Source organism: Pholcus phalangioides, unplaced genomic scaffold (genome assembly GCF_987345545.1).
Source record: "Pholcus phalangioides strain wild (caught in Gottingen) unplaced genomic scaffold, Ppha-v1.0 ptg000003l_1, whole genome shotgun sequence".
NCBI classification, from domain to species: Eukaryota; Metazoa; Arthropoda; class Arachnida; order Araneae; family Pholcidae; genus Pholcus; species Pholcus phalangioides.
In genome coordinates this window covers 46433268-46447022 of record NW_028301596.1, presented here as the reverse complement: position 1 = coordinate 46447022, position 13755 = coordinate 46433268, and the positions used below count along the sequence as shown (strand labels likewise).

The window sequence follows — 13755 nt, the reverse complement described above, 5'->3', positions numbered from 1 at the left end:
CTGTTTCATTTCTACTTCAGAGTACTTTTCAAGGTTGGGCAGTCAAAGGAAAAAGTTTGGGAGGGGATCTGTTTTTTTTTTCTTCTTGAAACTAGAAAAGAATACGCCCGCATGGGACGGGTGAACCAAATTTTTAATGCATCCTTTTTAAAATTCTGGATATTTGATACGTTATAGCACACCAGTGGCACCTCTAGTTAACATACTGAAAGTGTGAAATCCCTGATTTTACTTATCTAGAATCATTGAATCTAATGAAACACTTGCAATGAAAAGCATGAAATATTTTAATGTGTTAATGACAAAGCATGTTTTCATGGAAAGAATTCCCTATTATGTTATCTGCTCATTAGATCATTTTTGGCATTGGTCTCTGATAATTATAATATAAATTTCTAGTCATGAAATCAAGATTCGTTCAATGAAAAATATGATTATTGCCCTTTCAAAGCAAGATGCTATTATACAAATTGTTTTTATTTGAATATCCTGAGAAGAATGATATATCATGAACATACACGTTTCAGATTATTCATTTATATTAAATTTCATTTATATTATTCTTAACAGATGCTTACCAAATAATAGTTTTCAGAACCATGTCTATTATTTGATCCCAAAGAGCTTTAGAATCTACTCCATTGTTGTTCATGTAATTCCAAAATGATTTGAGAGACCTGAAGAGAAAAATTTCAAAATACACACAAAATTCAAACCAGTACTGTATATTTAAAAAAAGATGTACTCTCGCTTATTAATACAAGATATACTAAAAAACTACTTAATTTTGTAGAGATAATGATTTTTGGAAAAATTCCATCTCTGCCGCTACTGGAACTTTAACGCCTCATTACTAGCTGATTGCTGTCACTGGCCATTGCATTGTACCATTCAGCATATACATGTGCTCCATGGGTTAAATATTCTATCGGTCACTATAGCTTAGTTGGTAGAACATTCAACCAGCATTCGAGGGACAAGGGTTCAAGTCCCGATAGTGATGATGAAATTTTTCCAAAAATCATTATCTCTACAAAATTAACGTTTTTCAGTATATCTTGTATCAGTACTGTATGACACCATAATTCATATTATCATTAATTAGACAAAAAATATATTTGCAAAATTCATGATTTATCTTCAACAGATGCTTTAAAAAAGCCATAAATGTTATGGGGACCTACGATTTTCTTTGAGAGTTTTGTTTCTTTTTATTTAATTTGATTTCAGTTACATTTAAATTAAAAATCACAAAACTATTTTCCAATTATGTGCATGTGTGTGTGTATGAATCAAGATTTTTTTTTATGAAAACTGTTTCTTTGGTTTTTTTTTTTTAAATGACATTTTTTTTAAATGGCCAATGCTCAGACAAGAGGTGTTACACAAATTGAGCTTTCTCAGCCACATTGGAGGAAAAAGAATAGTCTCCAGCAGCAATTAAAATATAAAACTAAAGATAGGAACCTTTCTTTAAAACAAAACTTGTCACGTTTAACCAAATAAACAAGTTGTTGAGCTGGGTCACATATTTTCCTTAATCCTCATTACAAAAGATACTTGAAATCAAAATTACTTTCAATTGTGGAAGCTGAAAAAAAAATGCATTCTTATGGGGGGGGGAAGAAAAACAAAAATGGGACGTTTTTAGAAGGAATTTCGAACAATTTTAGCAGCTCAGATCATTCAAAACTGCAAACTTTTAAGGTTGATTATCAAGATTACTGTATTGGAATATAACATTTTTTTTTTTAATTCTCTTTAGCTTCTGAGGAAACATTCATTTTAGCATAAGGGCTGCAGAGTCTTTTGAACAGCTCATTTTCATATTGATTTATATGTGAATTTAGAATTTAAATTCCTTGTTCAATCTATGAGACATTTCATGGATAGCAATGAGGTAGCACCGTTACCCAGGGCCGTAACTAGATGGGGGGGGGGGGCAACTGCTCTGGGCAGCAAATTTTAAAAGGGAAAATTACACCCTGCTATAAAATTATCAAATTTAACAGTGGTGGGAACAGCAAAATCACATTAACTCCGACTTCAAAAAATCCTAGTTATAGTCCGGATGTTACCACTCATGATAGTATTCATCTCTAATATTTCAGTCAAAGGCATGAATGAGGTCCCATTTGGGGGGAAAAAAAAAACAAATAAAAAAAGTCTCTCTGCAGAGAGCAAATAGACCTTCAATACACAACATGAAAATTCAAACATTTACCATCTTCACTTCAAAACATGAAACACAGATGGCAGCATCAGCAGAATGTGAAACAAATGTAACTCTGACAACATAAATACATTAGGAGCCGCATTCCAGCATATACCTATCTGTTAGAAATTCCGCAGAGGATTGTGTACAAGGTGCATGTACAGTTAAGCAGTGGTAGTTTTTTAGATTAGATTGTTTCCTGAAGGTTACTTACAGCTCTAAATGAATTACGGTGGAGTCAGATCAGTGTCCCCTGTAAGATGATTGGCTTACAATAACAGGAGCCGCTCGCTAAGGGACAAGGATATCAATTGTACAAAATATCGCCTTAAAGGTTCAAGGGGAGTATAGGTTTTGAATATTTTAAAAAATAGACTAACTCAAAAAGGTTAATATTTAAAACTTAACTACCACCACCAAGAAAAATTTTGATATTCAAATTAAAACAAGTATTACCAAGATTGCTCACATGCAAGATGTGGTGGTCTGTGGAATGAAATGAGAAGCTCATTCGAGTCACGTTGGCAGTCAAAAATTGTTAAAGGTTATTTGTAATGATAGTGACATATATTGTTGTTAAATATCTAAAATTATAACATAATCATTATAAAATATAAGTTTCATTATGGAAAATCAAGTATACCATTTATGCCCATGACAATTGGTATCACCATTATTAGCTGTATACGCTGCATTCTTCCGGTTAATACTATAATTCGTCAGATGCATAAAAGGCTCATTCAGCGTTTGGACAGATGATGAATATCTATCACAAAAATAATTGTTTAAAATATATTACCCCATAATAGGCAAATTAAAAAAAAATAAATATATATATATATATATATATATATATATATTAATTTCTAAAAATAGCCAAAATATTCAAAGCTTGTAAATGAGATAAGCATGGATCAACTTACTTGGCAGAGGCAAACCTAACAAGACCATCCTCAAAAATATATACTCTCAGCGGATCATAGCTAGACACCAAAACATATACTCTCAAATCGAATTTCGTCTCATTTATCAAATATGGCTCGGATAAATATCTGAAAAGATTTTCAAAATGCATATTGTGAGTGGTTAGGGAAAGGAAAAACTATTGCATATTCTACACAAGGGAAGAACGTCAAAGAGAGGTGAGAAAATGTTGATTTGAAACAATAAAGCTCCAAATTGTTTTCAGAGATATAACTGTGATAAAAAATGACACTTGAAAAGTTGTTTTTTTTTAATGATTCTCCTTTTTTGATTTACATTTGAATTCAGTTAGAGAAAAACGTTAAGGTAAATCCTTTACTTTTAATTACATATCGCTGTATCTTATTATATCAGTCTACCATTCTGATGACACTTAAGTCAGGAAGTTTTTGTTTTGTTTTCCATACTTTTTATACATCAGTATTTTATTCATTTTGTCACTTTTCTGACTAATAGAGAGTACGTATTGAAATGAAACAACATTTTCTGTGCAAGAAGTCCAGTTCATTTGCTACAATCTTTAACTATCATATGACTCTTAGCGTACTCCAATCACAGTTTTTGGGGATGTGACTTCTTAGTACATCAAGTACAGTTCTGTTGGTACAGGAGAGCTTTAAATTATCAGCTTTTTCAAGTTCTTAACACGTTATCACGTAATCACAAAATTATACATTACAATTATTTGATGTAAACACATGTTAGTTGTACTTTTATATATTTTTATACCCTGATCAATGTTCTGTGTAGCATAGTAATTAAAACAATTTGTTTTAAAATGTGTGCTTCATTAGAAAATTATATATTTGTAACATCCTGGAAAGATATTTTATAATCAAATATTAGAAAAATATTGTTTTCAAAACTTATTTAATATTATTTCACAACCAATAAGTAGAAATAACAAGCCATACAACAATCAAACAATATCAAGGAAACATATTTTCTGGATATCATGCCGAGGTGAATTCTGAAAGAAAAGTCATTTTGTCTTAGCCAGGACTCTAACCCAGACCCTCTTGCATGGGCAAGCATGCCTACCATTTACACCACTGGAGACACGACCCTGCCTGACTTATCCAAAAGCTGTCTATCTCAATCAAAAAAACTTTTTTATTTTTAAATTTAATTTCTTCCGGTTTCTTCCACTGTCAGAAGAAATAGGTTTCTTTTGGAAAGAAACCCTACCCTGGGAACAATGAACAAAAACATGTTGAGAAATTATGATTTATATGATTAGTCATACCTCTGGACAATAACTGGACGTTTCTTTGGTATTTGAGGCCACCTATGTATCACTTTAACACCAGTACCACGGGCAGATGCAGGCTATAAATTACAAAAAAATATACAAATATGTTACCTTTTTCTTATACTTAAAAAATCAACAGAATCTTGTTTCTATGATGTATTTAAAAGAATTTTGTTGTATATGTGAAAAGTGTTGTATATGTATATTAAAAAAATGTAAAGAATCGTAGAATTTTCCTATACACGTTAGGAGATGGAATATTTCATAAGTAAAAAGCAAGTATGAGATATAGATTTATTTCACATACCATAGTATCAGGGCTCCCACTCAAAAAATGAGAAAAAGTAGGAAAACGCAGGACTAAAAAGTAGGATGGGGGAGGGTAACCCCCTTAGACAACATAATCATAGCATACTGGAAAAAAATTCCGGAAAAAAAAAATTTTATAATAATTTAAAAAAAAAATTTTAATTTTGAATTAACTTTTTTTCCCTAGCACTATTTCAGTCAAAGAATAGTCACCACCCATTCGTTGGCGTCTTCTAAATATTTCAGTCAAGCCAAAACAAAATGACAAATGGCTTGGTTACAAAACCAATTTTTGGCCAAAACAGCGCACTAGCAACCACAGATAACTCTTTGCTGTCTCTCCTCACATATATCACATTCTTTTTTAGAGTCTTCCAAAGTGAAGAGCTAGTCAACTCTCTTCGACAAAGCACAGCAAATTTCGAAGACGTAAGTTTTTTAAGAATGGCGCACCTTCGAGACCACTTTCAAAAGCACAATGCAAAATGTGTAAATTACAAGATCCGACGTAAATAAGGCAAGGTGAACCAGATAGTTTTACTGCATTCTCCATCTTTTTTTAAAGGGATTGGTTCACATTTTACTATTCAATGACAGTGTAATCATTTTTGACAAATGAAGCACTTCCATTTCTAGCTCTTTGCTGAGCATTGTAAATAGTGTTTATGCCTCTTCATGCCTTAAAAATACAGAAGACAACTGAATGCTATTGGGTAGCATCAGAATCACCAAACCTAGAATAGGCCTATGTATCCAACTGCTTTGAAATGTAAACTGTTGTTTCACCTATTTGCACCATAATTTTGAATGATGAAAGTTACTGTCCAAGACCATGAAGTAATAAATACAAAATTATTTTTCCATCCAGACAGAAGTTTTTAATGACTACTATACTTGTTGAACCCTCAAACTAAGCAAATGAAAAATTTATCAATCAAATGGTCCACATACACCCCCCCCCCTCCAAATTACCTTATAAATGATACAATTTCTGCTTTGACAGAATCATTAATTGCATTCTCCAACATTTGTAATATTTTGCAATATATCAATAATTACCTGCTCAATTAAAATCAATTACACAAATTTTGTCGTGGAAAAGTAGGACAAAAACTAGAAAGCAGGACAAAAGTAGGACATTTTACCAAAAAGTAGGAAAAGTAGGACGAGTGGGAGCCCTGTAGTATGTTAAGCCATTGTTTCACTCAATATACTCCACTATTTCATACTTCAAAACGTATTAATCAAATTTCTATTATTGAAATCTCAAATGATTTATTATTCTGAGAAGCTCTTGGAACTTGATTTTTTTTTTTCAAATGTAAATAAGCAAATTGAATATATACAAGCAGGGTTGTTTGGTTTAAACCAAATGGTTTTTTTCAAAAAGTCAAAGTAGCCTAAATATCATTTTTTCCTTGAAAAATATCATATTGGTTCATTTTTAGCCAAACTTTTTCATTTTTATCACATTTTATATTCTTGGGGTATATTTTGATGGTATATCTTTAAATGGCATAAGATGGTGTAAGTGTTTTTTTTCAAAAGTCTCATAAAAGTGGCCTGATTATATATATTTTTTTTCATATGAAGTATCTTAGTTATTTAAAGTTATATACAGAAGCCAAAATTTCTCATTCTTACCACATTTTCTAACCTTTCTGATGCTGTATCTTTACCAAATTCATGAATAAGGATTGTATCATACATCTAAATGTAGTGGTGTATTATCTCACAAGGTTTCTTTTTCCTTTCACAAAGCAGCAGCAACAGTAGTGATACCCTCATGTTAGGGGCACACAGGTGGTCCTATAATCCAATAAAGACACCAGCTGTCCCTAAAGGACAAAGACTAGTGTACTAGTAGTTACATTACCTCACAGACATTTTCATTTTCTTTCCCATAAGAAGTAGCATATCTACTATATATCTCTCAGTTTTAATATTCAATAGTTGTTTTTTTTATACTTTCACTGTTAGGTCCAGTTAATCAGGGTTCTACTGTATTTTTCATAAATCTGTTATAACTACTATAATCAGCTATATACAGGGTGATTATAATTTAAGTTTTGATTCAAAAACTATACAATAAGTACTAGTCAGAATGACTTGGAAATTTGCATGGATACTCCTGAAGCAATGGAATTTTCTTTGGCGAAAGAAAAAAAGTGCAAGTAGATGATGCTGTACTTGTGCAGCCACATCATTTCGGCACTTCCACAGCATCAATGTGTGGATAGAACAACTTTTATCAAGATGCATATTGCAATACCAACAAAGCAGCTGCTGAAGACCCATTTTGACAATAACAGGATTGTAGGACACCTGACCGGCCATCAGTTCATTTGACGTTAACCTTTGCAACTTCTGGCTGTGGGGAGTACCTCAAAATGTTATTAACAGTGGTTGGATTGCAAACTTTGGTGAATTACAAGCTTCAGCGCATCCCCTATATGTTAGAAGTTTCACAGGAATATTAACGTGGGGGCGCGTTTGATTTAATAAAGGTGAATTGCAAGCGTATCCACATCATGACCATGGCATACTCAGATCTGTTGTTAAACAAGAATTTTTGTGCTTTCACCTCATAGCCAGAGCACAGTCGACAACATATTTAACATTTCTTGAGTAAGTTGTAGTTATTTGTTCAATTACTTCACTCTATTTTCGTGATGTTTCCATGAATTATGAAATCATGTAATGCTATAATTAAGTTATCATTTTGCCATGACTGGCTATTGTTTCCATTCTGTAAGCAAATTTCCCATGTGTTGGATGATGTCATTAATTTTACATTTTAGTCTTTTTTCCCCCCCTTTACTTAATAAAATTATATTTCTTCAGGAATATTCATGTCAATTTTCAAGTCATTCTGACAATCGTTCTTTTTTTTTACAGTGTTTTGAAATCAGAACCTTAGTTATAATCACCCTGTATATCATAAATCATCGTTAATTAATCTGCATTATTTATGCTTCATTAAATACATTATATTCACCTAATTTTTATTATAGTTTTTGCAAAATAGCTTCCTAATTAAGCATACTGAAAGTAACTGGAGAAAACATCTTTATATTATATGATTAATAATAACACTAAAAGAATTTTCAAACACAAAGTAATCCATTGAGTTAAGCAAAAATTAAATTGCAAAAATTGGTTTTTGTTAAAATATAAGAAATATTTATTGATTAATTAAAAATGGGAATAGTGTTAATTATATTAATAAACATTTCATTTTAATTAATTATTAGAAGTTTGAATGATTTTTCAGAAATTTTATTGTTTTTACTGTTAATACTATTTAAAACAAAAAAAAACGGTTTAAACCAAAAAAACCTGGGTTTTCAGTTTTTTTCAAAAAAAAAAGGTTTTTTTTTACCAACCCTGTATACAAATGATAAATTTATAGATGAGCTAAGGGTCAACATGTGTCTGTGCAAGGGAACAAGGAAAAAAACAAGCATAAGTGAAAGAGGCAGATAAGTGAACAAGCATTATTATGCTATATCTTTGATCAGGAGTACAGAAAACCATCTTTTTACGGAGAGAAACATATAAGTGAAAGATCACTATAGTTTCAATAGGTAAGTTTTTGCTTTTTGTAATTCAATACATTACTCAGGATATTTTTTTTACCAATTGCAGTTTTGCTAACATTGCCAAAACATTTTGCTGATGTTAAATAAAATTATTGAAATCTGCTCCACTAAAGAGGAAAAAATATTATACCGGCTTGATGATCCATCGTTTCTTTGACCCCTCACTTTTCCATACTTCTCTCAGACTACGAATATCTTGAGGTAAAACAAATGTCTCTGGATAAAATGAAAAATCTTCTGGATCATTATGGGAGAGCATCTTGTTGTATATTTGAGTCATTTTATCTTTACGGCCAAGATGGAAACAGCCTGGATAGTGATTCACCTGCAGAGTAAGAATAACATGAGTCTGTTGAACAATAATTTTATCAGAAAATATCACTAACAATCACAGATAAATGGACAATGGATAGGATTCCCAGCAAAATCTGCTTGACTATTTCCCTGACCAAAACTCTGGAAAATACGCATACAGTGACGCCTAAGTGTAACAATATTCTGAGGGATAAGAAAAAATATCGTTGTGGAGGGATCATTGTTATATCGAGAGACAACATTGCCATCAAGTGCCAAAAAATTTATGCTGTTGTTGGCATCTTCTCTATACCTGCGTTGTTAGTACCATCAGAAAATGAGCTTTAAATTATCCATCATGAAGTACTGCAATTAATTAGTTGAATAATGAAATTCATTCAGATGCATTGCCCCTGTAAAGAAGTTTACAGTATTATACTTTTTTGTCTTACACAGAAAGTGGCAATAACAACAGCTTTATCAACATTTTTGGTGATCATGTGGTACAAAACACTGATGTTATTAGATGCTCTTGGAAGAATGAAAGCAAGTGTCATGAGAAATTAAAATGAAATTCAAGATGGTTTTGAGCAAAGTATAAAAAATATTGTTGTGGCTGTTTCAAAATCTCTTAAAAAATATTGTCAGAGGGATTTATTGTAGTAGATATCTTTGTATCGAAAAGGTGTTTAACATTAGACTATAGGCAATTCCAAACAAGATTTGAAAAAATATTGTAGATGGATTTATTGTTATATCGAGTATTGATGCAACAAGGTTTCATCGTATATAATTCAAAATCTTAAACTCCTAAATTTCAAATTTGGTTTTTTTTCCCTTTCACAGAACTTTTCCTGCCTTTTATCAAATATTTACAAATACTTTGCCAAATAAAAATTGTTTTTTCGGGTTCGAAGACCGTCGTCCGTTTGAGTTTGTTCTCAACGTTTCCCTAACACTAGTGGTTGGCATCTTCAGGAGAATTGATAAACTGGATCAAAGTCAAGTTTTCCGCAGTCTCAGGTTGTATTTATGCACATAAGTGGCTTTAACTACACTATTGTTTTGTGATTGGTCAGTTGATTCTATGGCTGGCAGCGTATTGTAAACAGTTGTTAAACTGGTGGAACCTGATTGGCCGAGAGATGTGGAGTTATCTGATTGGCTGTTTTCATCATTCTGTTGCTGGACCTTGAAGGGGAAGGTTCTTGTTCTTCTGAGAGCTGGTGTCCAGGATCTGCTCAATTTCAAAGTTTCTTCTCTTCTATTATAGCTGTTTTTGTGCTTGTATATTTCAATAGCCTCTCTGTAGATTCGTGGGAAGAAGTGGTCAACATTAGCTATTACCTGTGTTTTGCTGAACTGTACACTGTGGTTGTCGTAAAGCGCATGCTCTGCCACCGCCGACTTTTCTGTTTGGCCCATTCTGCAGCATCGTTCGCGCTCTTTTATTCTCGTGGCCACAGATCTTTTTGTGGTTCCAATATATACCTGACCACAGGTGCACGGTATTCGGTAGATCCCCGGTGTTGATAGAGGGTCACGGTGGTCTTTTGCTGATCGTAGCTCGTCTTTTGCTCTCAGAAGAACAAGAACCTTCCCCTTCAAGGTCCAGCAACAGAATGATGACAACAGCCAATCAGATAACTCCACATCTCTCGGCCAATCAGGTTCTACCAGCATAACAACTGTTTACAATACGCTGCCAGCCATAGAATCAACTGACCAATCACAAAACAATAGTGTAGTTCAAGCCACTTATGTGCATAAATACAACCTGAGACTCCGGAAAACTTGACTTTGATCCAGTTTATCAATTCTCCTGAAGATGCCAACCACTAGTGTTGGGGAAACGTTGAGAACAAACTCAAACGGACGACGGTCTTCGAACCCGAAAAAACAATTTTTATCAAATGATGGCCGCGAAAACCTTATAAACTATTTTGCCAAATAGTTTACATTTTCCCCGATATTGTTGTTGACTGACCATTTTTCATTTCCCTGGCTCTCCCTGACTTTCCAGGTCACTGGGAACCCTGAATGCAACTTAAGTTTATGAGTGATTCACAATGTCTCACAAGATGAGCAAAAATAAAAAAAAATTTATAACATATTTTGTGTTGATAAATAAGAGATTTCTCTCAATATAAGTAGTAAGTACACCAAAGACTCCTAGATGAGCACTATTCCATACGAGGCTTTGCACATATTCGCCTTGTCTGCCAAGCATCATGTGATCACAACTAAAAAGCCAGCATAGCTTTCTTTCATAAATATGTAACTGACTGTGGGATTAGGCATTCATAGCACAAGCCTATGAAAGACTGTTTCACCCTCTTGTTACGTGCTAATGCAAGCAGGTACCTCTCCCTGCTCTTCTATATCATTCTGAAAGTACTCAAGCCTTCAATGTAAAATAATTAAGAATACAGTAATTTAAAATAAATTTAACTTTGGCCTTTGAAGACCAAAAACATCCTGCTTCCCATCTCAGTGAGATATCAAAGCATTCCCAGAGGATGCGTGTCTGGAAATTTTATTAAAAATCTTCAAAATAAAAATAAAAGTATTGCATATATATCCTACATATAGATTCACATGTAATCAATACTTGCCAATGGGCAGATCATAATATACGATACGATTTTTAAAAAAAAATCAACTATAAAATCAACATGAGAATTCACGGATGACCTCACTCTCCGCTACCATACGAAGGTTTTTAACAACTGGCTGTTGTGAAGATATATTTTGGAAAGAGGGAAAGGTGTCTAGGGCGTTCACCTGGAAAGTGAAAGGATGTGGGTTCGATTCCCCGCAGGGGCAGTTGAATTTTCTCTCTTTCCGAAATATATCTTTGCAACAGTCAGTTGTTAAAAACCTTCAACATGATAATCTTTCGAAAGTTATTGATTACATCCGAAGATGAACATTCTAGCATCCGTGCATGATAAATAATAAATTTAACTGCACCATATCTTTGAAAAGAGTCGTGATTTGCATGAAGGAGGTCATGGAATGGATCATTTGAGTTTCCAATATTTCCTATGGGAAAGTTTAATTTCATAAATATGACTGTTTCAGATTACGAGCACATTTACGGAACAAATTACGAGCACATTTACGGAACAAATTACGCTCATAAACCTAAGTTTCACTGTACTCTTAGTTATTCCCCTTCAGCAATTTCTAACCTTTTGATAGTCCTTTATCTTTTTGAAAGTTACACATTTCATATGCTTGCCCCATGTTCCACACCAATCGCTGCATTCATCTGTAGCTATTAGGAAGCAGAGGAAAAAATGGCTATTTAGCTTTTACATGAAATGATTTAGAAGTATTATTACTACACATTTCAATCATTAAACACCACACAAGATATGGAGAAAACTTTTACCCTTTATCAACTGAAATCCAGATCGCTCGACTAATTGCTTTATTAAGACTGGCGTTATTGTTGACAACTTCCACTTGAGTAATGCACATACTTCAGAAGGCAAAGGGTGAACTGCAAAAGCAAAACCAAAATTACATGATACAAATTATTTCAATCTAATTGGTTAATGAAATTCACATACACTGTTGAAAAACTTGGCAATTCGAAAGTTGATTAACATTTGATGAAATCTAGATTTCATCGAATAAGGTACATCAGGGCTCCCACTCAAAAAATTAGAAAAACAGGACTAAAAAGTAGGATGGAGAAGGGTACCCCCTTAGACAACATAACAAACAAAAAAAATGTTTTTATTTTAAAAAAAAAATTCCCCTATCAATTTTTTTTTAAATAGCACTATTTCAGTATCCTATAGATGACTCAAGTCAAAGCAAGATGACAGAAATGACTTGGTTACAAAAAAAACAATTTTTGGATAAAACAGTGCACTAGCAACTACAGAGAATTCTTTTCTGTTCTCCTCACAAATATAAATGACTTTTTTTTTGTCTTCCACAGTCTAATCTGTCAACTCTCTTCGACAATGCAAATTATGAAGGCATGTTTCACCTATACACAAAATGTGCACCATAATATTGAATGATGACTGCAAGTTACTGTCCAAAAGACCATGAAAAATAAATACAAAATTATTTTTTCCATCCAGACAGAAGTTTTTAATGATCACTCTACTTGTTGACCTCTTAAAAATTAAGCGAAATAAAAATTAATAAACCAAATGGTCCACATACACCCCCTCCCACAAATAACCTTAAAAGCGATGCAATTTCTGCTTTGGAAGAATCATTAATTGTAATCTGCAACATTTGTACTATTTGGCAATATATCAATGATTTCCTGCTCAATTAAAATCAATTACACAAATTTTGTTCATAGGATTTGTGGTAAAAAAAGTATGAAAAGTAAGACAAAAACTAGAAAGGAAGACATTTTACCAAAAACCAAGAAAAGTAGGACAAATGGGAGCCCTGGGTACATGCAAGCAATAAAAGAAACAAAAAGCACACAAAAGGATGAGGATGAGAGTAAATGATTATAGTAGTTTCTTGATTCCCACCTGGGCGATTATATAAGCCCGATTATATATGGCGATTATATATATCGATTTATAATAAGCCCCTGATGTAGGGCCCCATATCAATATCCCGATTTCACAATTTTGAACACGATGATGTATCATCAATTCAGATGTAGATTTCACAAGTGCACCTGCGCGATATTTAACATGTATCATGGTAATCGGATAAGATCATTGAAGTACAAACCCACTTGTCCACTTGCAATGCCACTTTCGAGAGAAATAGTTTTTTTTATAGTTCTTACTCTCAGAACTTGAGTGAATTTTTTCAAGTGGATACCACAAATATTACTAACTAGCTATAATACCCGGCGCTGCCCGAGTTTTCTTCAATGGGGCTTTTCGGATCACGTGATATCTTCCCCCTTCTTTGAGCGACATACAAACTGTGTCCACGTTAACTAATATGGTGACTTCCTGTGCGACTCATGAAATAAAAAAATTCTAGATTTAAAGAAACGTAGAAGTGAAAATATTTTTTTCCCTTTTTTAAGGAGAGCTAGGTCTTTTAATCGCCCCCCCCCCTGAATTTCCAGTTATCCATCTGCCTATATTTCTGCTTCA

The 13755-nt window shown here is 33.1% G+C and overlaps 1 protein-coding gene across 5 annotated transcripts in view; it reads right to left on the bottom strand.

Annotated features, from left to right (window-relative positions):
• LOC149088708 (tubulin monoglutamylase TTLL4-like) overlaps positions 1-13755 on the bottom strand; it is a 61887-nt gene that overhangs the window by 31139 nt on the left and 16993 nt on the right. For all 5 annotated transcript variants that reach the window (XM_089249189.1, XM_089249193.1, XM_089249202.1 and 2 more), the window contains exons 6-12: positions 12054-12164; positions 11851-11936; positions 8493-8687; positions 4446-4528; positions 3139-3267; positions 2859-2981; positions 579-677 (exon numbers count right to left, since the gene is read on the bottom strand). In XM_089249189.1, coding sequence (XP_089105315.1) covers positions 579-677; positions 2859-2981; positions 3139-3267; positions 4446-4528; positions 8493-8687; positions 11851-11936; positions 12054-12164 — 826 coding nt within the window. The remainder of the gene's footprint in view (positions 1-578; positions 678-2858; positions 2982-3138; positions 3268-4445; positions 4529-8492; positions 8688-11850; positions 11937-12053; positions 12165-13755) is intronic.